Genomic DNA, 27,113 nt, shown 5'->3' on the forward strand with positions numbered 1-27,113 from the left:
TTTGGACATCTAGCACATCATTGTTCCAGATATCGATCAGAAACAGAAAGAATAAGGCCCAATTGTAAAATGGCAGTCTGGGCAAGAGGAGCATTAAACAATAGAGACTTAAACAAGAGGCCTATGGGAACTCTGGGAGAACTGCAGACGTCCACGACTCAGGTGAAAAGAAATGTGTAGACACAGCAATTATTAGTAAAAGATTATTGTGGAGAGTAATGCTCTCCACAAATCTGGCCTTTACAGAAATGTGCCATGAAGAATGCCTAAAGGAATCCAGTTTGCAGTGTGCTCAGCGGAAAATAAACTCAGTCAGAACGCAACGTCCCCTCAGTGAAACATGGCAGTGGTAGCTGCAGGCTGTGGGTAGGAGTTTCCTTCTACATAAAACAGCAAACCCTGGGAAAATCCAGATTTGCACCTGTGGTTACAACGAAACTTCGCTCTTTAACATAGACTACATTCTAGTGTCTATTGGTCTTGAGATAAAAAAAAAACAACAAAAAAAAAAAACATTTTTGAAAGCCATGTATCGTTTTTTTTTTCCATCCAACTCACAGTTACGTACAATTTTGTTCTGTGCTATCACATTAAATCACATTGAACAACTCTGATGTTTGTAGTTGGGACATGACAATATGGAAAACCTCTGATGTGAATATTTTCTCATGGGATTGTATGAGCCGCTACCCCTTCTGTTGCACAGCAATTGCTAGGAAGTAGATAATGGTTCTTTCACTTGATGCATCAGTAGGAATAGGACTTATTGTAAACAAAGGGAAAGAGACAGTTGTTCAAATACCCATGCATTTTAAATGTATTATATACTATAGATAGCCAAAGGCAATGCAATACCTCAACTTGAATCTCCTTGAGTTATAAAGTTGACTTATCTACCCTTAAGTAAAGACTTTCTGCTTCTACTTAGAGAAGGAAAAACACTCTGTTCAAACACTTGAAAGCAGATGAGGGCACCTACTGGACATTTCTGTGGAGGTGGTAATGCACATTTAATGGGGTGAGACCCTTCCTCTCAGGTGAGAAACATCAGTGAGAATGAATACATTAGTCTTTACTAATGATGGTTAACATCTATCTGTTGTGTGCTACACGGTTTAGCAAACTGAGGCGCTCAGACCCGCCACAATAATCGTCTCAAAAAACTGTTGTTGTTCGGCGTATGGGAAAGAATATCTGATGTCATTTATATTGTGCTGATATATGTTTGGAGATCCAGCTCCTCAGCGCACAATTGGCTGGCACGGGTAGACATGGATGCCGACTGCTATTTATAGAACCAGGGGTCTAGACCAGCTCTGCAGCTGAGCGCTGCAGAGAGAGAGAGAGAGAGAGAGAGAGAGAGAGGCTGGTGGGTGGCTTGTGGTGGTATCAGTCTGTAGGGGGTGGGGATATCTGTGAGGACTTTATCTGATAGAACACAAAGCGTGTGTGTCTAAATCTGTATTTGTGTGACCTGCATGGTGAAAAGTAAAGACGGCAGCTTGAGAACAAAGTTTGTCAATTGCAGATAGATGACAGATAGATAGATAGATAGATAGATAGATAGATAGATAGATAGATAGATAGATAGATAGATAGATAGATAGATAGATAGATAGATAGATAGATAGATAGATAGATAGATAGATAGATAGATAGATAGATAGATACTGACTCAAACCCCTTGGCACATTTGTGTGTACACGTAGGGGGGGCTGGTACTCCTGTATCCCAGCAACTGTGCAATGGAGTCAGGCAAGTAAAACTACCGAAAACAGAGGGGACTAGTGGCAACACCTGGAGGAAAAAGGTGTGAATGTGTTTGTTTAACCACGTTGGTCTTCAGAGATATCTGTTTTTTTTTTTTTTTTTTTTTTTTGCCATGAGCATGCAAAGAATTGACTTGAAGATTTTAGAAAAATTCTAGTGACAATCACATAAACACTTAATGTCTGTTTATTTTAACTTCAACATAATGCAAGTACCCCACGACCCTGCACAGGTGAGTGGGTACAGACAATGGATGTACGATAGTTTAAGTATGGGAATCTGGTTATTTGAAAAGGAAGTATGTGATTTAGTTGTTGTTGTTAACATTGTCTCTCTACTTAATTAACTTTACTTTTGTTTACTTAAAACACTAAGGTCTACCCTAAAAATCAGTTAAGGCGCTAAAGTTGCACTCAATTTATATTAGACTTGTGTTTTATGTCTTGCATATAGGCCATTTACTGTTTACAAATACATTTTTAATGAAATGAGCTCACCAACTCTGTTTATCAGGAATCCTGCTGTGTTTGCGTTTGTTGACCGCTGCGTATAGTTGCGTCTGAAGGTCAGATAGTCTTAATTGGTCTGCTGCAGGAGTGCTTGCTCTAATTCTCACCGACACACAACATATAGATTTACAGTAAAGCTTACGTGTATTGTTCTCTGAGTGGGAAACACATTTGTAAACCTTACCATTGGGAGTGTAACATTTCTACCCATTTTTACAAGTGACGTGTTACAGTACATTAAGGCTTAGCCTCTCAAACAGAGATAAAGAAATTGTATTTATTCATAAGGTAGTTAATGAAATTTTCATTTATAACTACCAGGATTCAGCTTCACTGCAAAAAGGAAACTAAAAGTGAGTACAATTTTCTTGAAATTAGTATATTTTTTCCTTGATTTAGAAAGCTAAGTAGAACTATTTGCCAGTGGAATGAGTATTTTTACCCCCAATATAAGATAATTAGATATCCTGCTCTTGATATTATTTTTAGGTGCAAACATCTTATTCTATTGGCAAATGGAATAAGATGTAGAAAGTCTTATTTACTTGCTTAAATCAAGGAAAAATACTCTCAATTTCATGGAACGTTTACATATGTTTGTTTCCATTTTTGCAGTGTTCAAATGCCACACATGTGGAGTTCTTGAGCTATTTTCTATTTCTGGTCTGGTTTTCAAACATGCATCTATTTCTAAAATATAATATATTTTCAATGGCTGGGCAGAAGACATATTTTGCATATTTAGAAAATCTCTAAGTTATTTGGTTCAATTAATTTCCATGTTGCTTTCAGGTAAAGCTGTTTCAATAGTTTGTTCAACCAATTCAGATTTTCTATCTCATAAAGGTAGAGATTGCAACAGGATTGTGAAGGTGATGAATGATGGCAATGGAGTCAACCCCCCCCCAAAAAAAAAAAACAACAACAAAAAAACAAAAACAAAAATAGAAAATAAATTAAATGAACAGAAAATAGTCTGCCACATCACTGAAACAGAAGTGCATGTCATGTTATGCGGCTGGATTTTTATTGAATAATATGTTTAAATTGGAGTCTGATTATGATGCATTTAAGAGAGATTACTCATCAATATTTAAGATGCAACTCTAGCTAGTTTAAATTGCTATAAAATAATAATTACACCCTTAAATATTTTTTTGTTTTTGACTTTGTTTTTAATCACTGGCAGATGTTTTAGAAATCTCCTAAATGGCATCTGTCTGACAATATGAGGTTGGCTAAAAAGGTCTCAGAAGCCTTTACTTGACAATAAACCAAAATAAGAATCATAATCCACAAGTAGACAAAATTTGGAACATTGGTGAAGTTTGCCAGAAGTGGCCGGCTTACCAAAATTATACCAAGAGTGCACCGGTGATCCATGTAGGAGGTTATCAAAGACCCCATAACAATATCTGCACTGCAGGCTTCATTTATCTCAGTTAAGGTCAGTGCTATTAGGAAATGCTAATGGAACATTTTAACAATACAATCCACTATTCCAAAAAAACTGCATTTTTGGTGATCCATAGAAAAATTATATGGCATTCACTATATAATAAAACATTTGCTTCCTCTCTTGGACCATCCTGTTTTCTATTTTCAGACTTGTTATGTTGACTGAAAGCAAAGACAGAAAATATACAACCAGCCACAGCTTGTTTAGTTTTTCAGTCCTAATTAAAATGGACTCTATAAAAGCTGAGAGCAGGAGAGACACAAACCACACAATAGAATGTAGCCTCTACACGTAAATGAGTGTTTGGGAACAAAGATTGTGTGTTAACCCTTTGTGTCAGTGCAATCCTGACAAATATAAATATTACACAACTTACAGGGCATCGTCAAGTTTCTGTGATCAATAAAGTCATAGCTGGAGGAAAATCGGAGAAATGAGAGTGACAGTAACAACATGTATTTTTTTCTTTGTACTGAAGTAAAGACGCTTTTTACACAAGAAACAGCTTAAATGTAATGTAGTGAGTCTCTGATACTCATTGAATTTGAAGGTTGTGAAGATTCAAAACAGTCACAAAGTATTTTTACCTTTTTTAAGTCATGCAAGTCCAGTTCTGCTTCATCCGTCACTTCAGAGGTTCTGGAGGATTTGGACCAGACATTGTGACCCAGGTTTCAGACCAGAACTTGCAAGAAACAAAGACTTCTGGCTTGAACTAGACTCATGGTCTAGGTTTGTGTTATTGAAAGACGTTTGCACAACAATAATGACTAAAAACAAGCAGGTGAGATTTAAAGCTGCTGCTTGACACCGTTACCAGGCATTCATTTACCACTATGGCGAGGATTACGCTATCTCCATTTCTGCTGTGGCAATAAAAAGCACATATGCGTGTACCCTTCTGGATGAGAGCGGGGATAACCGGAGGCAAACTCTTTCAACATCCGACTCCCTTCGTCTGACAGTTTGGTACCTCTACCACTCTATTCTTACTAGTCAGTGTGGTGGCGATGCTTGTCACATTTAAAATAATTCCCTGTTTCAGAAAAGAGAGTTATTGAAGCAACCAATATTGGGTCACAGTTTTGAACCAGCCTGATCTGATGCAAAAGTATTGATATCATAACTGAATTTAGTGGAATGCAGTCTTTAAAAATAAAATATGAAATGGCTTGCCACACCCCCCTCCCCCTACAGCAGTTTACAACACGTTACCAGATGTTCCTCAGCGCATGTTATGTTATTGCCTCAAAACACGAGTAAAGAAAGACTCCAGACAGAGAGTGTGAATATCAAATGTGCAAATGGAGTCTAGGTTTCAAAAGCACTGCTTTTGTAATCAGACATAACATGCAACTACCATTGCCGGATGAAACGACAGGAAAAAGCCATCGCAATTTGTAGGGTTGTGCCATTGTTGTGAGAATCTGTGCATGTGTAAACCATGTGCACATATAAATTTATAATCACAATCTTGTCCTTTTGCAGTGAGATCGAGTATGCATCAGTGTTGTTTCTCATAACCTGGTGTTGAGTGCGGCCACCGCCGCCTCTGAGTGTTTTCACAGCATTTTTCGCAAAACCACACCTTTGCAGCATTAATAGGAGTGACGTCAGACTTGTTACAATCAAGGTGGTCAAACAAAGAGGTTTTGTGCCGGTGATTGGGTGCTTGGGAAGGCTGGGTGTTTACTGTGGTCAGAGTGGGGAGATAGTTTTTCCAAAGTGGGTCTTTGTTTGGTCTTTTAATGATAATGAATAGTTTAATATTTCACTATCCATGCAAAGCAGTTGATTAAAAACAGTCTGCCGTTTTTACTGCAGGGTGCTGTCAGAGGATTCCAGGCTGTTAATGATAAACATCGTTTGTGAACACATACAGGAATTTTCTGACGTTTGTTTCTCTAGTTTATTATACAGTATGTGATTTATTTATTTATTTTGAGTTTAATTCTGCCAACCAAACGCTTGTCTCAGTTAAATGTGATTCCTGTTCTATCAGGACTCTTTGGTTATGTTTGGATTTCCTTATATTTTTTTTTTTATTTTGTCAGTTTAATATAGCAGCCTATATTCTGTTTAAATATAAAAGTGATCTTTTTATGCTCTAACAGTATACGATTTATTGTCCTTATGATGTTCTTTAGACATTAATGGTATCTTAGATTCAATTTTTAAATCGATATAAGGCCGCAAAGGTTACACAATAAAATCAATGGTAACATAGCAAGAAAAAATTTTGAACTTTATCTTTCTGGATTTTTTTTTCTATACTTGATTTATCCCCAGTATGCTTTAGCAACTATCTAACCTATAAAGTGAAACATTACTCAGAGTTCGCCTATTTTGATATTCAGTATTCGGCTGTGCTTTTGAGAGGATAAAGAAGACCATTTTTCCCTCTTATTTATATTCTATTCATACTTTGATCTTGCATTTTTGAATGATTGCTGGTGTTGCAAAGACAAATAAGGTAGTGGAGCAAGCTCCTCTAGAGATGTTCTCATCCAGTTTGATCTATGAACCCTATCTTAGCCCAGAGGTGGTGAGATGAATCTTAGAACATTTTGTTCCCAGTGAACATACGCTTTTTTTTTTAATCTTTTTTTATACAGGAGATTAACACAGTGGGGTGGGGGGTTCTCATCTTGCAGATTTCTCACTGAATCCTGATTAGCGTAGCATTAGAATAAAACAAAAGCGGTTATTTTTAAAAAATGTCACATCTAAACATCGGTAAATGCTTTTTTTCCCCTTTCTTTTCTTGTGTTGTAGACTATTAGATTATTGTCTTTGCAATTATACTGCATTTATGTGTCAGTAAGTGCATTCTGTTTTCTATTTGTGTTTTAAACACATTTTTTTATGTAACTGAAAGGGAAAGGACCAGGGTTATAATGGTATCTTACATAAAATGCTGCGGTGCTCAGTGTCTGTCAGTGCTAAATAACTGCTGTGATACAGATGATCTACTGCGTGATCCCTGCACATTTTCATCAATCATCATTTGTAAAAAAATATTTTGTATTCCACTCGTGGAATGCGTGATTCATGAAGGAAACTGCTTCCATCATTGACCGTGGCCAGTGAGAAGCAGTGAGGCATGTAAGGGCATGCTTCATGTGTCCATGTCTGGATGCTGGCGCTGCGTGCACACGCCTACACAAGAAAAGCTTAATGAGACTCACAAGAGTGCAAGAAGCAACTGAGATCATCACAGAGTGTCAAGGGTGTAAGAGGCTCTCGCTCATGACTCCCGAAGATGGAGTGGGATTCAGAGCGAGGATACGCCAGAAAAGGAAGGGGTGAGGTGGTGAATAGGTGAATAAATAATAGTTGGCAAAGAGAAAGAGGGTGAATCACACACCTGTCCCTCACTTAGTGGAAAGACATCATTTTGTGCACAATCAAATTGAATCACTTAAAAGAAAAGGTACAGATGAGGAAAGATTAAAATGTTTCTGAGTGATGTTTAGGAACTGCCTGATAACAATGCAATGGGTGTATGATGGCAACCATAATCTAACTTTACACAACCAGAGAGTTCCTGTTCTTTTTTTTTTTTTGCAAGAGCTGGAAATAGTTACTGGAGCGTTATGTATTTGTTTACTTTAAAAATATAAGTTAAAAACGTCATCCAGAAATATTTTTCATTGGAAAAAAACTCAGTAGTCCCCTTTATTATCTACATGTTCAGTTTCTTGTTAACACAAGTAGTAACATAGGAGGAACTTCTTTCCTTTTTATGTGCAGAGGCTCGTCGTGAAGACAACCAGCTGAAGCTTAAACAAGAAAGGCTATTTAAAATCACACGTGAATTAGTTTGTTCACTCACTAACTCATGGCGGCGACATGCTGCACCACCATCCTCCTCCTACTTCCTGTTATCTCCTCCATCTTTTTCACCAGTAGTAGCATCTGATTGTTGATCACGTGACTCGCCGGATGCAAAAAACACCCCAAAAAACTGTCTTGTGTCAACATCCATACGGCTGAATAACCATCCTACTCAAAAACGTTTTATCGAAAAACCAGTTTTTTTTCTTTCTCTCGAAATTACTGTGTTTCCATTAAGCAAATTTGTTTTATAAATTGCAGTTTGGGCAATTTGACGGTAAAAGGAAATAAAGCTCATGATGCATGGCTCATGTGCACAGTTGGGGATTTGTCACAGAGAACGTATAGAAGAACGTTATATTAGGCCAGTGTGGCCTAATATAACGGTTGTCGAAGCTCGTTTTCCACAACAGAATAGCAGTTCTCCAAATAAATGGTACATGGCATGTACTTGTACAGAGCTTTATCAAATGTGATCTACACTACATTCCAACATTCACTCATTCATTCATTTACACACACATTCACATGCAACAACAGCAGGCAAAGTGCATGAAATAACTTGCCCAGAACTGCTTGACTGTCGCAAGTTGTAAGATGCGATGTTATTCATCTTTCTCCATCTATCTCCGATAGATAAGAGGCCCCTTTTGCATAAAGATCAGTATGTTAGGAGTAGGGATGCTACCAGCGGAGAAATGCACCTCCTTATTCCATATATGCTGGTTTAACAAAGGAAGTAGTAAGGGTTTTCAGACTCTACTATCCTAAAAATATAGTAGTGCATTGTGGTCCCGGAGACTGTAATCTTAGTTTATTGGAATGGGGACCTTAGCAGCAGCACTTGGCTTGTTGTGTTCTCTGCTATTCTTTGAAAACACTAGAGACAAATCGTGCTGCCATATACACTTGGCAATACGTGTGCCTGTATTGTGATACACAAAGAATTTAAAATATTTAATTTCTTTGTGCAGGACCATTGAACGGCAGTCCAAGATAATATGTTATAGAATGAAAAACATTTATTTAAAAAGAAACTTGGAAAGTAAACAACAAATAAAAATCTACCAATGAAAATGCGAAGTTGGCCCCTGTGTCTCAGCAGCCCCCTCCAATGCATGATCTCATTTCGTTTGATTTTGCTTGCGTAAAGAGAACTGCTCACCACTGATGCTGGTTGTTTGTGTCACGCCAGTGATTTAGCGGCGTTGTATATGATGTTTTTTTTTTTTTTTACGTTGTATCTTATTAGAGCATCCCCTCATACTGCAGTGTGTTTTTTATTCAGAAGCCATCATGTCCATGTTTCTCATGTACATCCCCTCTGAGCGGGTTTATTGCAAGTGACAGTCCGTTGGGATATTTAACGTGACTAATGGCAGACAGCTGCAGAGCATGCAGGGCCTCTCAGAAAGGCCCTTTGAGAGACAGCCATGTTTTGCCTTGTCAGCCTCCGGAGCAAGACAGCTGAAGCCAATTCAATTACCGTCCTATCAGAATCCAGCTGCATTATGAACGCAAAGTAAAGTTTATCTATAGTTTCTTAAGGAACTGTTATTTTGAATAGTTCTCAGTGCAATGGCATTATGATGCCCTCATATATAGGTTCCATACTAATGGAGCCGTTTTATATTTCTGCTTCAGTTAGCCCACTGTTTTCCCCAAAGCTATATTGTTTTGTTTTGGCAAAAGAAAACAATTATGAAATTTTAAAGAATATTACTTTTTTTCATCTTACTGCCTGCATTCTCAGCAAAAAGTTCATCCTATTTCCAGATCCAGATGACTCTTTTAGGGCTGCCCCTTGTCATCGACCTTCTTTGTGGTGTTAATGAACAGGATCTCAAGATGTAGTTGTGGAGAGGAAAGTGTCTGGTGTGGGAACATCAAGATTTCATCTTTATTTCTGTGGATGATGTGGTTCTGTTGGAAACTTCAATTAATGACCCTAGGTTGCACTGGTGTGCTCTGCAGATGAGTATGAAGCGGCTAGGGTAAAAATCTCCTTTTACCCTAAGGCCATGGTTCTCAACTGGGAAAAAAAGGTGGACTACGCTCTCAGTGTCAGGTGTAAGTCTTTAACCTTAAACACAGAAGACTACGTTCAAAATGCAGGGAAATGCGACCCAAATCCAATCCTTTTGCCCAAACGCAATTTATATCCGTCTTTTTCACAGCAGTGGGAACGGCCTGATTCTGATTTTTTCACCACCCAAAAATCCGATCTGTACCACTTCCATATGTGGTACTAAATCGAATAGGTATCAGATTTTTTTTTCAAAGCGTCCACAGTCTAAGCGGCCATGTCGCATTTTATTCGTCTTTCACATCACTCTCCTGTCTCTTACTACACATCCACGCTCAGTAGTAGCAGTTAGCGCTCCATAGCAGGTAATTGTTAATAGCTGTGCTGCTTTCCTCTTACCTTACTTCGTCTTGCTATGGTGTGGCCTTAACATTGTCGGCTCCCATTGCTCAACAGCTTTCTAATAATAATAAGGAGAGATGTTGGCGGGTTTCCATGTTTTTTTTTTTCTTTTTGAGTACAAAACTCTATTGAACACTGCTAGAAACAATTACATTCACCATTACTTCCGCAAACAGTGCGCTGTTGTGTGACGTCTCCTGTTATCTGCGCATGCGGGTGGCTTTGCGGTCTTGAGCCGTTCAGACAGAAGTCTGTTGGTGGCCGTATTTAATAGTAGTATGAATATCCACCTCAAAATAATCGGATTTCAGCAAAAAAATCAGAATGGAGAATCAAGCTCCTGCAGTGTGAACGTAGCCTTGGTGTCTTGTTCACGAGTGGTGCTAGTGTGGAACCAGTCAAAGACAGATGGATTTGAGCATTGTTGACAATGATTTAAATGCTGCTCGGGGCCATTGTGATGAAGAAACGGCTGAGCTGATAAACCGAGCGCTCATTATCTCTTTCCGTCTACATTCTGATGCAGATTAAGTGAGCTTTCAGTGCAGGGTGGCTGGAATCAGCCTCAGAGGTGAGAGCTTCTTCATCTAGGGCAAAGGTCTTCAACCGTGGTCCTCGGGACCCACTGTCCTACATGTTTTAGATGTATCTTTGCTCCAGCAGACCTAAATATAATAATTGTATTACATCCTCAGCAGCCATCAAGGGCTGCAGAGGCCTGTTAATCATCCATTTATTTAAGTCAGGTGTGCAGGGGCAGGGAAATACCTAAAACATGCAGGATAGTAGGCGCTGAGGACCAGGGTAGAACCGTTGCTACCCCGCATTGAGAGGAGCCTATAGAAGGGATTTAGATGCATGATCAGGATCCTTCCAGGTGACGTTTTCTATGCACACCCCACTTGATGGACGCCCTGTGTAAACCAAAAAGGTATTTGAGGAACTATATGTATTCAGGGAATGCCTAGTGTTTCCACTGATAGAGTTGGAGAGTGTTGCTGGGGAGAAGGATATCCGAGTTGCTCTCCTGGACTCATTATCCCTGAAACCTGATCTCAGACAAGTCAAAGATGATGAATAAATGACAACAAACGTTACTAAAGCAGCAGACTGTTATAACTGCAACCACAAAGCAAAATGCCACCAGCAGTACTTTTATTTTTTTCATATATGTTACTATTAGTTATTGCTGCAATTATGAAATTACAATTATGTGATGCATCTTGTGGGATTTTACGCACCCTTTTCTCTCGTTTCGAAACTGCAGAAGCAATTAAGAAAGACCCAATGAAACATTTAAATTTAATGCTTTCCATACTGTTTCTTTCCCCAGCTGCAAACAAAAATGTTTGTTTTCGAAGAAAACCCGACTATACAGGATTTTAATCTCTCTCTTTTGTTTACAAAATATGAGCAATAAAACAAACATAATTTTTTTTCAATGTCTGTTTTTCTTGCAGACGGTTCGGCACGGATTCACGTACCAGCCCACAGCTTTGGCCTTCGACCCCGTGCAGAAGATCCTAGCCATCGGTTCAAGATCAGGTGGTGTACGAATGTATCCTTGGATTTACGTTGTCTTCCTCTTATGTGTTTCTGGAGACCTGTTGAAAGTATTATCAAAGCACTACATCACTCTGTAGCTGCAGGATATGGCCTTTGACCCTGGTGCATTATTGCATCTATCTAATAAAACATAATCAATCACAGGGAAGACATGCTTTCTTTCTGCCAACAGGAGCAACAACCCAAGTATTTCCAGTTAAAACAATGTCACACAAATTAATGTACCAAATTATGAAATATCTCCAAATAAAATGAACTTCACAGCTCTTCTCTCCACAGCCATTCTATTTTTTTCTCTTGAAACTGTCCCTTCCTCCCCTGCCTCTCCTCACCCTCTCTGCCCTGTCATATCATGTTGCTCAGTTGTCATGTTGCAGTCTAAGACCCGTCCATCCAACAGCCCATCCATCCCCTGGGCCGCCCTGTTACAGGGATGGGAGAGGATTTGCAAGTGCAGCCCAGGTAGGATATTACACCCTCATAAATACCGAGGCTTCCAAGTATCCCTTCAGGGAGCATGTGCCAAAGGCGGCAAGCAAGAGTCGAGGCTTCGGCATGTGGTTATACATGCGCAGATTGAGTGCAGATCTCTCTGTGAGCAGAGAAACGGAATAAAGGCAGCAACAGAGGGAGATGTTTCTATGCTTTTGAAAAAGAAAAATGAGAGAAGGAATGGGCTAAACGCTAAGGTGATTCGGGGGATTAGACAGGATGGTTTCACGATACCGCAATGAAGTACGGTATAAACATCTGTCGAGTTCCTCTTTCTCTCAACACGTCCATCTTCTCTGCATTACACCTGACTTTGAAGCAAGGCTGAAATTTCAGCTGGATGAAAGCCCCTGAGTGATTTAGCATTTGTATTGACATGCTGCACACACCCTCCCCCAACTCCCATGTGGTTGTCACTGACTCTGTCTCTCTTTCTCACACACACACACACACACACACACACACACACACACACACACACACACACACACACACACACACACACACACACACACACACACACACACACACACTTCTGTCTTACTTTAACTTTTTCCCAGCCTGACCCTCTAATACTGGGTGTCTGGAGCACCCTTTTTCATTCTTATTTTATCCTATATTTTTCAAATTCACCTTTCCTCTGTCTTTCACAGTATTTCTCAACATTCCTCTGCGTCCTTCAAGGCCTTTTAAAGACCACCTGTCATCTTCTTCAGTATTCCTCACTCATTTTAATGACTTTCTCCTTTAGCTATAATTTGCTTTCGCTTTAAATCTTTTGTTCTCAAAGCTCATACGTAAAGAACTCAGATGCCAATATCTATTGACTCTGTAGGACTGTGTCTAACGGTTTCTTTGGGGGAAACTTTTTCTACCATGTGCTCTACAGATTTAAGGGCCTATAGGCACCAATCAGGCCTTTGTAGATGAGGGGCTAGACTGAAGCTATTTCTCGGTAAAAGCCAGATGATAGCCTGCTGAAGTATTGCTTAAAAGGCACCAGAATGACTCATGCCACCTAAAGGAGAATGGCGCTGATCCGATGAAAGGAAGATTGATTGATTTGGCAACAATATCCAGTGGAGAAAAGGCAAGGAAACCTGATCCTGCTGTTAAATAAGGTAGTGCCAGCAACGTTCATTGGAGATCTACTTTTAGTTTACAAGGGCAAGTAAACTTAAAACAACAACGATGTGGCCCAATTCTGAACCCACTGTGATGAATGTGGCATCAGCCTGGAACTTAATGCAAAACTCTGACCTCTACAGAGACAATTAGCATCATAGCTAACATAAACTAGTTAAAGTTAGTTCTTTAAAAACTGTGCCTTCAAAATTAGCAATTAAAAACAACATTTATTTAATTGATTATTCCTTCCTTTTATTTATCAAGACCATTAGGAAGCAAAAAAGCTACTCATTGAAGGTTTAGAGGTTTTTCCTGCAGAGATAATGCTTTGGTGCAACCAGAGAGCTTGGACACTGCAGTTTGCTCAGTAGGAGTGTTGGTCCCTCTTCTGTATCCACATCTATTGGAAACTGTTTGTAAAACAATGGCTATTTCCCCACACAACATGAGCCCACTCCCAGAAACACCACAGCAGACCTCAAAACGCACCAGTAAGGGGAACAAAGTAACTGTTAAAAAAGCGGTGTAAGAAAGATAATACTTTTTAAAAGTAAGAATTGTTTTTTAACTCCTTTTTTTATTCAGTTCAATTCAATGTTATCCATATAGTGCAGTTCAATGAAATCATACAGACAGGTTAAAAAGTGTTCTAGTTAAGAAAACCCAGCAGATTGCATGGCGTCATTGACTAGCAGCATTCACTCCTGGATGAGCATGTAGTGACAGTGGACAGGCGCTTGCATTGCGTCATTGACTTTGCAACAATCTCACACACAGAGCATGCAGTTAGCGACAGTGAAGAAGGGAAACGCCCTTTTAACAGGAAGTTATTGCTCACATTCAATATATTTTTTTTTTCTGGGTAATATTTTCAATGACATTATTATTATTTTAACTTCAAATTTTAACTTTCAGTTCCAATTATGATTCTAGCACACTCTGTTCTGGACCCTTTTTAAAAATGATTAACTTTAACTGAGCTCCACTAGCTATACTGTCATGGAACAGTTTTCTGTTTGGGAGCGAAAGCTTCATTCAAACTGACTAAGCTCCAGACAAAGACAAAGACCTGATCGAGCCTGGTGCTGGCAGGGCACCTATGGAATGTGATTAAACATGGTAACAATAACAATGACCAGACCTATAAGACAAATGGTGTCTTTATTATGATGTAAAAGGTGTAATTACCTCAAGGTTCATTGTAAATGGCTGCAACTTATAATAAATAACAAAAAATTCACACTCATTTTGCTCATTAAGAACTACAGAAGCTAAGCATTTAAATGGTAAATGAGAGCAACTGACTTATAAGTTTGGCAAAAGTAAAATACCATTTATGTGGGCAAAGAGAACAGAAGAGAGTTAAGCAGATGTAAATATGCAGTCATATGCTATGCAATGACATGATCCATATTCTAGCACAAAGATGATGGCAATATGTTTTTTTTTAATAACTTCATGAATTAGACAATGTCGGTTTAGTTCAAAAGTGTATTTTTTAAAACTATTAACATAAATCAATTAAGCTTTAACCTGTGTGAACTGAACTTAGCACTAGATCTAGCTACGGTTGAATTATTGTTAAGGTTGAACACAACACTGTGAATCCAGAATACACTGTGTACTGTAGAATGTCTTTGAGAAAACTTTATGAAAGCTTCAAGGTTACTCCAATATAGTTCAGACTTGATTATCTGAAGATTTCTGGAAGACCTGGACCGGCACTGCACCTCTCCAGATATACAGTATATTTTCAACTAGATACATGTCTCCATTTAAGAAAATAAAAGTCTTGGTCTATACACTCTTTTAGATTTAGGTCAAAAACCCTTTAATTCCTATGCTGCATCAGTGGGCTGCAAAAAGGTTTATACTGACATCAAAATTAAGAAGAACATTGTGATTATAGTAAAAGCAGTTCTAGGCTAAAATTACCTGTTTGAATTTTGGTAATGGCAACATATTCAGCATGAAGGGGGACAAATGAGGTAATTCTCATAAAAACGGCTTCAAATTGTTGAGGTTTTCAAGGAAACAAAGCAACCAAATGGCATTTGGGCATGGCCCTCTGTTTCATTGTTTCTACCAATCTCTGGATATTCAGTTCCGTTGAATAGACCACAAACGTTTTTGAAAATATCCACTTTGAAAAGGGATTGGCAAAAAACTTTTTTCTCTTTTGGATCCATTTTTGAGATGCAAATGTAGCAGAAAGTCTCAGTTTTGCCAAAAATAAACTACCCCCTCATAAAAATCGGTTCTGTCAACAGATTTTTTAAATATAAAAATACTATTTAAAAGTAATGAATACTTAAGTTGAAAGAGTTGTGGTGAGTCTTTGTCTATCAAAGGGAAGGCAAAGTGCCCCAGGCGTGTAATACTTTGTAAGACAGAGGTTGACCCGGTTTGAATAGGTGTGGTTTGGGGGCACATTTCTGTTGAAGATCTAGCAATTCTACAGAAAGTTGATGTCGGCGTCTGTATTATCTAAATCTTGTTATTCAAATATTTAAATTTTCTAGATGACAAATTGATTCCCATAACCAACCATTTATCACGACCTATTGTAAGACCTTATGACGAGATAACCCGTGCTTACCCCCTTTATGTGACATATTTAACATGAAAAGCTGAGTCACTCACAGTAGGACTGGCCTTGCTCTTGTGAATAGTGCATAGCAACAATGTCATCAGGGTTGGCGCAGTGGGTTGGCAACTAGGCTCTCTGCAGTGGTGTCCCTAAGACACTCCTCCCTCCGCCTGGAGCGCGACTACCAACATATGCTGAGGTGTAGTTTATTGGGTACAAACAGAATACAGAAAGTGCTTGGCGAGAGTGTGCAATTGCGTGTCTCCTTCTGTACTTCTCAATGCAAACTAGCTTGCTGAGTGTGCAATCTTTTGCTGTCTGCACGAGTCAATGTCAGTGTATCTCTTTTCACAGAAAGATACAACATGTCTGAGAGCACACGTGTTTGTCTCCGACCCGCGAATGGTGTATGTGTCAAAGCTGTGAAAGTAAATGGACTTCCAAAAGGCTGCTGGTAATAGAATTGCCAGAGCCTGATAGGCCGTCAGTTCTCATAACCATCAATAAGGTTTGAGAAGGAGAAAACAAAAAGATCAGTTTGATGCTGGAATTGGAAAAGATGGTGGCAGGGAGGAAGAAGAAAGCACCTGAGAGAGAGAGAGAGAAAAAAATGAACTTATATCTTAGAGGTCAGGTGACATTGATCAGTGTGACACTTTAGGACCAACCGTCCAAGCCAGATTCAATCTCAGGTACCCATGTGTTAGGTGGCACTGCTGTATTATTGCTGACCCGCTGTCAGTGAAATTGTATTGTATTTTTTCATATTGCTACTGTTGCTTGCAATTGATTCAGTGGGACAGAAAAATGTTTTATTTTGGCCAAATCTTTTGCTCTGCAAAGTGCCCTTGCGCAAAACATTTTGATTCCTCATTGAGTTAGTCCTCCATAGCACCATCCGGGACCACCTAGACCATTCAAAAGTTGTTGGAATTTTGAAAACTCCATTTCTGTGTAAGGGCAATCTTGATGTTACTCTTTCCCAGGTTCTCAGGAAATACAGTTTGCTTGGCTAAAGCCACCTTTCCACTATCACCATGATTAGCAAATCTGCATTGGGATGTTTCCTGACAATCTTTAGGTTTTCTCTGTCCATTTGACAGGTTTCAGCACCTTTTCCATCAGTTTAAGCCTTGCTGTGGAGGTAAAAAACCCCACTGGTACTGTCACCACATTACCATAAGAATGAGAGAATGAAGGTGAGGGGTTTCCTGTAAAAAAAACGTTTAAAGGTTTGTGAGGTTCTGTGCATGTTTTAACATGGCTCAAAACCCAGAAGGACTCATACCAAATCTAAAATCTCACTAAGCTTACAATACTGATGTAATATTTTGTTTTTATGAGTTGTGCTGTGATTATTATTATTATTATTATTATTGTATCGTTTGGTAAATCCCTCCTTCTTGGACTTTTATCTCATCCTCTCTCGTTGCAAATTTGACGCTAAGGCCTCTCTTTGTCAGACTGACAAATACAATTAAAATACAAGATTAAAACATCACAGCTACATTTGGGGTCCTATTACCTCTTCTTAGCTGGTAGCCTTACTGCCAAAGACATGTGGCCAGTACTGATTTCACTTTAATTCTTGATATTGTGGATCGTTCATTTCAGCTGCTTGCTTCGATGCTGTCAAGTAGAGTCAAGGAGTTAGTTTCACCATGCATGATGGGCAGCATCTCTGCGTTCTGGATGCTCCCCAGAAAAACTCTGTGAGTCCCTGAAAAGGCCATTAATGTTCTGGCTCAGTTATCATTTTGTGGTTTGGTCAGAGTCAGGAGTGAAAAGGGTATTGGGGCAACAGTGGCACAAGCGTTAGGGAGGTTGTCCTGTAACCGAGTTGCAGGTTCGATCCCCTGCTCCGACCGACTCAGTCGTTGTGTCTTTGGGCAAGCCATTATTTGACCAACATCAAAAAAATCAAAATTGAGCCCAAATCTGTATTCTTTGTAGTCAATTATTTGTAAAATGAAGGAAATCATAATATACTCCCAAATATCTTGATGTACACTCAGGTAGGACTTTATTCAAATAACTGGTTATATAAATAGTACAAGACTTAGTAACCTTTGTAAATTTGGGAATTTATAGAGTTATATTTTAGTTATTAGCTTTAATCAAATTTAATCTAGATTGTTAGAATGTGTGCATTAAAAATGGACACATTCAGAGTGGAAAACATTCTGGACTTGATAATAAGTCATATCACATGCCCTTCTCCACCCCAGGCTCTGCAGAGACTTTGTGGAAAATTTGTTGACAGTGCTGAGTAATCAAGATAAGTTAACCAGCCACCATTACTGGGTGAAAAGTGACTGGAGCTCCGGTTTTGTGGACAAAACTTAATTTGGTCAGTGGAGCGTGGGCTGGGAATGGGACGAGATGGCTTTGCGTAAACACACAGCATCTGTTATAGTTTATTATTAAACAGACAGTCTTTATAATGTGCGTGAGAGGGAAGCAGAGAGAGAGAGAGAGAGAGAGAGAGAGAGAAGGAGAGAGAGAGAGAGACACACATAGAGAGAGAGAGAGAGAGAGAGAGAGAGAGAGAGAGAGAGAGAGAGAGAGAGAGAGAGATAGGACCGCTCAGTAGTGCCAGTTAGACAAGCAGACCTATCAGATAGTCAGATATTATGTATTCATCATTGTCACTGTGCTGGTGGCTATTTCTTCTGCGCAGCACAATGAGTGTATTCCTGGGTATGCAGCAGAGACTGCACAAGGTACAAGGTGGCCCATTGCCATGATCAAATACAGCTCACTTCAACACCGTTGGCTGTATTTACCTTTTGCAGTTTTCTATTTTCAGTTTTGTTCCCGAACACAAAGACTCTTTCCAAAGTTTAGCTATATATATATATATATATATATATATATATATATATATATATATATATATATATATATATATATATATATATATATATATATATATATATATATCGTACTTTAGCCAAGCATCTTTAGCTGAGGAATATTTCATTTAATAGGATTTAAAGTCTCCTGCTTGTAAACTAAGAACGGATTATTTTACTCTCACTCTTAGGGAGACCTTGCAGAAATAATGCTCAGGTAGTATTTTGTTATTCACTACTACATGCTGGGGTCCATTTATATTATACCATGAAAGGGTGCATAATATAAAATACACATATTACAATATATTTTAACTATAATAAGGTGCTATTAGAAACACAAGTTATCATATTGTTAAAGTTTTATAAATGGAATATTGAAAGCACCCAACTATAAAACCTGCTCTATAATTAATTATGTCTATTGTCTATAATGAAACAACAAATGCATCTTGTACAGTGACATCCAAAATCTTCAGTCATCGATTTTTTTTCTTCTTCAAATTTTGCATCCAACAAGCCTTACTTTTTCATGATCATTTTCTTTTTCTTTTTTTCTTTCGCAACTGTGATTTCTGTCTCATCAGTATAGAGCATTATCAATGTTAAAGGATTTGCTTGTTTTATTTGTTGTGCTGTTTTTTGTTTGCTTGTTTCTTTTGTTAGGCCAGAGTTGGCTGGTTATTTCACCCCTTTGTCGTGTAACCCTTCTGACAATGGTGTATTTACATGTAGGTATTTTGCCTTTATCTGGGACCCAAATCTCTCATATTTCAGAAAAGTTGAGTCCCAAACAGGGATCACAGCCAAGATGAAATGGGATGTAATAAAAAAATGTAAGGAAAATTGTACACTATTAGAAGTATTTTCATAAAGTTGAGGTTTTTATGATTATTGCCATAATTTCTTAAAGTGCCTGTGTATCAAGAGAAACAAGCTGATGTCCAATGGCTAAGTATATCGATTTGAAATAGAGCTTTACAATCTATTGAATTTTAGAGTAATCTCGCTATCACAAAGGGCTGCTTAGATTCAGTATTTAAGCCCCCAGTACTGGAAGCTGGGGCAGGCTGAGGCTTAAAAAGTTTGAAGGCCATACAATTTCCAAGGACATCCAATCAAACTCTGCTTTCCAATATTATATTTGACCAGTTCAATGGACTTTACTAGCTTTTGTGCCCATATAGATGTAAAAACGCAAGCAAAACGGTGGGGTCATTGTGATGAAGGTAAATAAATAGATAATTTAGGATAGTGTTTGTTATATCTAATAAAAATCTTCATTCAAATATTTAACAACACTATCGCCACATAATATTTTCCTTATCATGCAGCTTTTGTTTGAGATTGTTGATTTACTGGTATAAAATTTAATTAGGTTGGAATATAATGATAATAGGTGGGTACAAACAGGCAAAGGGGCAATTTGACAGAGATGCTAAACCTCTTACTGACATCTTTATATTAAAGGGAGAGCTTCTCACAGTTCTCTTACATCAAGTAGATATACTGCATCCTGTATTACGGGGAGTGTCCATGAAAGCAAATAAATAAATAAATACATAAATGCTCATAGGACAGGAAGGCTAACAGCCTAGTTTTAGCTATTAAAAAGAAAAAAAGGTTTACATCTGTGACATCAATCCGCAAAGCTGATTTTCTCCCCCACAAAACTTACTGATATATAATATACCTAAGTGAACTTTTGTTGAGAATACCTCAGAGAACGGCACTTAAAATGATCCAAAATATCCCTTCAAGGAGCTAAAAGGTTGAACATTGGGAAAATATTCCTTTTGGATTAGTGGTGTACAAAGTCGGTCCCCGAGGGCCGGTGTTCTGCATGTTTTAGGTGTTGTCCTGGTTCAACACAGCTCAACCTAATGAGGGCTTGATTAGTAGGCCTCTGCAGACCTCTTGATGGCAGACTGTCAAAGTAAATCATACATATGAATCAGATGCGTTGGAGCAGGGACAGATTAAAATATGCAACCAGCCCTCGAGGACTAGAGTCAGACATGCCTGTTTTAGATTGACCTGTTCGTTACTGTTTTTACTGGCTCCTACCATCACTTCCATATCCTTAGTTTAACTAATGATCGATAGGAACAATAAACACAGAAAAGAGTATATATATATGCACTAAAAGGGACTTCTTAAGTCTTGTAACCCTATAATTTACAGAAGAAGTATGGATAACCTGTGAGATGATATTTATCAGTTTAGAAATTTTTGTTCACCCATTTTAAACTTTCTCAGAGCCCATTACTCTCACAAGTAGAGAGTTAATAATCAACACACAATGACAGAAATGGCTATTTTACCTTGTAATGGACCTGAGTACAAAACCTGAGGCAAGATTATGTATTTTTTTGATTTGTCAAAGTCAAGTATTTGATCTTCAGTAGATGGAAGTAAAATAAATTAACTCTGGGGAGTATGCAAAATAAATAAATACCTCTAATTTTAACATAGTAAATGGTCCGTGACCTGAAATTTTTTTTTTTCCTGTGCCAAAACAAAATCTCTATATTTTTTCTATGTTTTACATTATTCAGTAGCAGTTGAATTAGTAAAAACAGAGAGAGAGAGAGAGCGAGAGAGACAGAGAGAGTTAAAATTATGCTGTTGGCCCAGCAGGGAGGAGGCAAGCATAGATTATACAACAGAATATATAAACAAAGTCAATATATCATGCAGAATCAATGGCTGGTTGTGCTGCAGCTGACAATAACTTTTAAAAATTCATAGAAGTGCTCTTGCTCAGTATGTGAAGAGAAACAATGATGCCCAAAAAGATTATGATTACAAGAAAACCATGGAGTGAGAAACAAAAGGATAGCTTTTGCATCTAATTGCAGCAAGCTGACATCATGAAGGCTCGGGCCTTTTTTTGCAAAACATTCAGCTGAAATTGTGCCAATGTTAACAGCATGCAATGAACTGATAAGATTGGATGGAAAGCAACTTTGGTATCAATGACTGGCTCGAATGCCTTAATTAGCAAAGAGGTTTTGATATGATATGGTCTTCACTTTTCTATTGTACTATCCCTATTGTACAGTATATGCTCCTCTGTATGCTTTATTATTTGGAAGGCAGAACTATAAAGCAGTTATTGTAACCCAAAAGTAGTAGGGGAAACTAAACAAAACTAAAGTAACAAAAACTAACTTTTGGTAACATGCACAGTGGTCACAATGATGGACAACTATGCAAAAGCAGCTTTCCTGAATGTGTGTGGGGGGTTGAAGGAATACTTTTATTGGATTCTCATGTGTCATCCAATAAACTACCAACTTTTTCAATTCATAAAAACAAAACAGAAGTTTGAAGCCATATGCTTGAATCAGCTAGAAATATTTTGCCACGATGATGTTACAAGTCAAAAAGCATTGTGTTAAATTAATGTTATCAAGTCCATTTTTAACCAAGGACTGAGATCATTTTTATATATTCTTTTTTTTATAACATGATCAATTTTGCTTTTGTACTCAGATTAGCTTTATCTTCAGTAGTAAGGGCCAAAGCTGTGTATTATTCAGGGATCACTATAGTTTTTTTCCTTGTTTATAAACAGGCTTGCACATAAGCGTGTCTTTTTCTTCAAACCAGTTGTGTTTACATTCAAGAAATGGTGTTTTAAGCGAGTAGTTTATTTGACATAGAGCTAGCTACAGAGAGAGGCGCAGTAACGCTGCCACAGAACTAAAGAATAAGGAAGTAGAGCAGGGCATAGACAACAAAAGCAGGAGAGAGAAAAGAGGCGTTTAAATGCAATAGAGGGGCAAAATGTGTCGGTGTAAAATCCACAACAAATTGAATAATGTCTGAAACAGAACCACAACTCTGAAATCCGCCGTTGAAGAGTTGCATGCCGTGAACATAGCGTTCCATACTACTATGGTTTTCCACATAAACCTTTTTCTCGTGTACAGGTACAGAACAAGAGGAATGGAAGTCTATAAAGAGTGGGGGGCTTGTGTTCTGGAGAGACTGCAAGGTTTCTGGTTTGATCCCATCCCACAGACTGCAAGTCTGGGTCCGTGAGCAAGACCCTTAGCCCCAGAATGCACCCTGTACGCCACACAGTGGCAGCCCACTGCTCCCTAATGGATTAGTTTATTGCAGAGGACAAACTGCTTTAGAATGTATGTTACAATGACAATAAAGATGATTATTATTAAGAACAGCAGTGTATTTGTTCTGTACATGACTGTGTGAAATCAAAAACCCACACTTACTATTTCGTTTGCATACCTAATATTGGCCGATGCAAAAAAATGTAGAAACTTTTATTGCCACAGGTTTGGCAGCAGTGAGTTTCTTGATTTCATCCACCACCTTAGAGCATCTCATGTTACTTTCAGAATTTGATGAAAATTGGAAAATATAGTCAAAAATAATATGTAAAAACAAATCAGAACATTTCCTTGTTGAAGACTGTTTTTGCTTTAAGTTTACTGGAATCTCATTACTGCTTGGCGTGCACTTGATTAAATAAAAAGAGTAATTTTCAGTCTGTAGAAGGGGGGCACTAGACCTTTTACATTTGTCTGATTGCAATCAAGGTGTGCTCAATATATACTTCTTTCCATTAAGTTCCACCTGAATTTTCTTCCACTTTCCTTTCATTCTTCAAGGGGTGACAAGTCCGGGAATAAAAGGTCAGGCGCCTTTTAATAGCATTGCTGACTGAACTCCTGAACAACATCATTGGTAATAATTACTAAATTAAAGGTTATTTAGCCCTGATGTCACTTTTCTCAGATTGGTTACTTAAAATTACAATGGAAGTTATTTTTGGACGAGTTCTAGTTTCATTACCATATGAGAAAATTATATCTAAATGCATGACAATTAAATTCTTGGTTAAAATCTTCTCAAGGTACATGCTGTTAAATTGATTAAAGCATGCTGTGTGTGCATCACCTGTCTCCATTTCATTTGTTATTTTAGGCTGAATAGATAATAGAGATGATAATACAGGTTTTTGAACATCTATCATATATAATAATTTGGGATTAACTGGTTGACATGTTCACAAGAACAAAATGTATTAAAGACTTAATATAAACTATAAACTAGGAAAAAATAGCCAGGGATCAAATTGTTAATCTATAAAAGAAAAACATCATATTTAAAGGAAAGATTCAAGCCTGTCGTTGACCTTTGTATTCCTGTGATTAAAGTTACTTTTGTACCTTCACAGTCAAAGTGGTTACTGAAAACGTTGGTGAGTGTGTGAGTGTAAGACAATGAAGCTGCTGTTGAATCTATACTGAGAATTCCTCAAAGTTGCAGCTCACAAAAAAATTCAGATGTATGAATCCACATTGTTGCTGTATGAATCCACATTGTTGCCTTGAATTGGACACACCTGCACATGTATCTTGGGCTGCCTTGTCCTCACCCTAAATTACTTGTACAAACCAGTGTAAATACCCAGAAGTCACCCACCACCTGTCAAAATAACCACGGCAATGGCCCTGTCAAACAATTAGAGACGCAAACCAACAGCTAATCGAGTGACATCAGCGTCTCATTAAAGAAACTACCTGAAAATAAAAGTTTTTCTGCTCGTATCCACTTTGTTCTACAATGTCTATCAAATTCAGTTGCCGATGTCTAGCTTCTGCATTGACCTTGATTACAGCTTAACTCACCCCCAAATCAACTATTTTTTTTGCCAATAAACTATTAACATGATTCTCTTTTAGTACTGTTTATATATCCTGGTCATTATTTTGACAAATTAGTGGATATTTGTTGAAACTCTGCTTTTGTCAGTGTGGTGCCCTTCTAGGGTTAAATGGTGGTCTTGCATTGAATTTCAAATCCATATTGCTATTAGTTCAAACGTTTTGGTGACGTAATTTGGAGAAATTGTAATGTTCTGTTCTGGTTCATGATGTTATTGTTGTTTTGGTTAAGTTAACTTTCCTGTCTTAGGGTTTATTTCTGTTTCTAGTATTGTATTGGATTCATGTTTAGCCTTAACTGTTTTAGTTATCTGGTCTTCTATATTAGATTTCATTAAAGCTTGTGTTCTGTTCAGTCTTAGCCTTGTTTTCTATCTTGGGTTTTCTCTTTATGGCTATTTTTGCTCTGTAGTTGGTCATCTTAGTTTCTGTCCCATCAGCCTCTCTGTCACTTCCCCCTTCCTTGATCACTCTCACCTGTTCCTAGTTAATTAGAAGTCACTTGGTTTCACCTGTCCACCTGTCTATTTAAACCCTCCTCAGTTTTCTGTTTGTTGCCGGAACTTCTCACACACGTCATTGGTAAGAGCCCTTTAGCATTTTTGTGTATTCTTATTACCTGACCAGTTCCTTTGTTTTTTGAGTCTGTCTCAGTTTTTGTTGCCACCTGGATGTCTGCTCTGTACACCATTTTGGATTGTTTTTTTTTGTCTGCCTTCCTGACCAATCTTCTCCTCAATAAATCCCGTCAAGCATTATTTTAGTGTCTGGCTGAATACCGGGTTCATCTCCTCATAATTCATTACAGAAATTGACACCAGTAGCTCTGCCACTGTGGGTATTTGGCAAGCTATTTTAACATTTAAACAGTGAGTTTAACTATTCGGAATTACCATTATAGATATGTATATTGTAATTTTGACTAGTCACAGTGGTGCAGTTGGTAGTGCTGTTGCCATGCAGCAAGAAGGTCCTGGGTTCTAGTCCTACCCTTGCCCTGGGTCTTTATGCATGGAGTTTACATGTTCTCCCTGCATGCGTGGGTTCCCTCTGGGTACTACGGCTTCTTCCCACAGCGCAAAAACATGACTGTTAGGTTAATTGGCTTCTCTAAATTGTCCTTAGGTGTGAGTGAGGGTGAGAATGGTTGTTTGTCTCTGTGTTGCCCTGCGACAGACTGGCAACCTGTCCAGGGTCCGCCTCTCGCCCGTTGACAGCCGGAGATAGGCACCAGCACCCCTCGCAACCCCACAAGGGATAGATGTGTTAGAAAATGGATGGACTAGTCATAATGTCAAGTGACTAATGTCATTCTGACTAGGGTGACAAACAACCCATAAATGGCAAAATAGTTACTGAGCAAAGCTGTATTACAGATTACAGTTTTAACAAGTCAAAATCTAGGTAAAGATATTTTGAATAAGATTTTTTGACAAGGCAAAATTATGTTGCAGATATCAGTAATTAATATCCAGTTTAACCATTAAATGTTAATTGTCTTGCCATAGTTCTGGCTCACAGGCAGACAGCTGCTGCCTCGTCCTGAAACCCGCCTGCAGTCAGTCAGAACAAAGAGAGGAGATCAACCACAGTCGGTTTCCACTTTGCAAATGAATCATGCATGCAAAGCTGTCGATGATGCCGCCTGGATTACAAGCTGGTAAATAAATACGGCAATATATAGCTGGATCGACCCTGTCCTCGACTACCTTGACAGCATAGGCTTCGGGCATTGCTGAGTCAGTGCCTTGAGCCAGTGGCTCAAACTAATAAGGCTCTGGCCCGCTGGGCTCCACAAAGCCTCCCTAACTCTCCGGGGATGAGGGGAGTGACAATCCTCCTCCTCAAAAGACCGAAAGGTGGCGTAACTACCAGCGTAACTGCTCACTTTCCATGATTCAAACATGGACACAGCCCCCTCCCTTTCCTGCGTGTCCCCGCCCATTTTGATGGGATTTTAAAATTTGTCACCCTATGTAATTTTACATGGGGTTGACTTACACTGATCATTGTCTTGTAGTAGATGTGCCTTTGGTACTTCAATTAGGGAGTCTGTTCCCACACAAACTTTGTGGAGTACTTTAAATCAGGATAAGTCAGGATGTTACATTCAAAATTACCGAGTCATTCATTATACACGAAGCTTGCCCTTATTTTGTTCTAGACACAACTTAACAAATTATGATTAGACTAATAATGATCATTGTCACAGTAAAGCGGAAGTAGAAGTTCAGTCATAGCTCTGATTTCAATTGGAAATCAGCCTCTTGCTGCAAATGAGATCAATGGTTTAGAGGACTTTTATGTATTTGAATGACATATTGATGAGGTGATCAGGGCTGGCTTGGGATGGTTCAGGGATGACTGTGAAATACCCATTCTGTCAGTCAGCTGCCTCTAAAAAGCTCCAGTTGCAAAGACAGCAGTGGGGCTAGAACTTGAAATGGCACCGGTGACACATTTGGTTCCTCCTGGTTTCGCCTCTGTAATGCTGGAGCCAGTTAAAATGTAATTGCCCTGGGCAATCTGAATGGGCGAATAAGCCACTCATCATAATGTGCCAGCAGGTCAGTAGGATCTCTGAAAACACGCTCCATCTGCATTCTTCCATTGGCGAAGTAGTGCCAAAAGCTGCCATGGTCCCACAATTATGCACACCTGTACGCAGCTGTTTATGGACAGCTTTGATTGTCTCCATCCTAGGAAACAAAACACCTGGCTAATTAAGAATACATTTTCTGATCCAGCCTCGTTTTCTATTTAGTGAGAATGAAAGA

The 27,113-nt window shown here is 38.5% G+C and overlaps 1 protein-coding gene across 12 annotated transcripts in view; it reads left to right on the forward strand.

The window, feature by feature from the left end:
* The window catches only part of stxbp5l (syntaxin binding protein 5-like), a 206,221-nt gene that overhangs the window by 28,866 nt on the left and 150,242 nt on the right, over positions 1 to 27,113 (forward strand). For all 12 annotated transcript variants that reach the window (XM_036139550.1, XM_036139553.1, XM_036139551.1 and 9 more), the window contains exon 2: positions 11,464 to 11,561. In XM_036139550.1, the coding sequence (XP_035995443.1) occupies positions 11,464 to 11,561 (98 nt within the window). The remainder of the gene's footprint in view (positions 1 to 11,463; positions 11,562 to 27,113) is intronic.

Source organism: Fundulus heteroclitus, chromosome 7 (assembly GCF_011125445.2).
Source record: "Fundulus heteroclitus isolate FHET01 chromosome 7, MU-UCD_Fhet_4.1, whole genome shotgun sequence".
NCBI lineage: Eukaryota > Metazoa > Chordata > Actinopteri > Cyprinodontiformes > Fundulidae > Fundulus > Fundulus heteroclitus.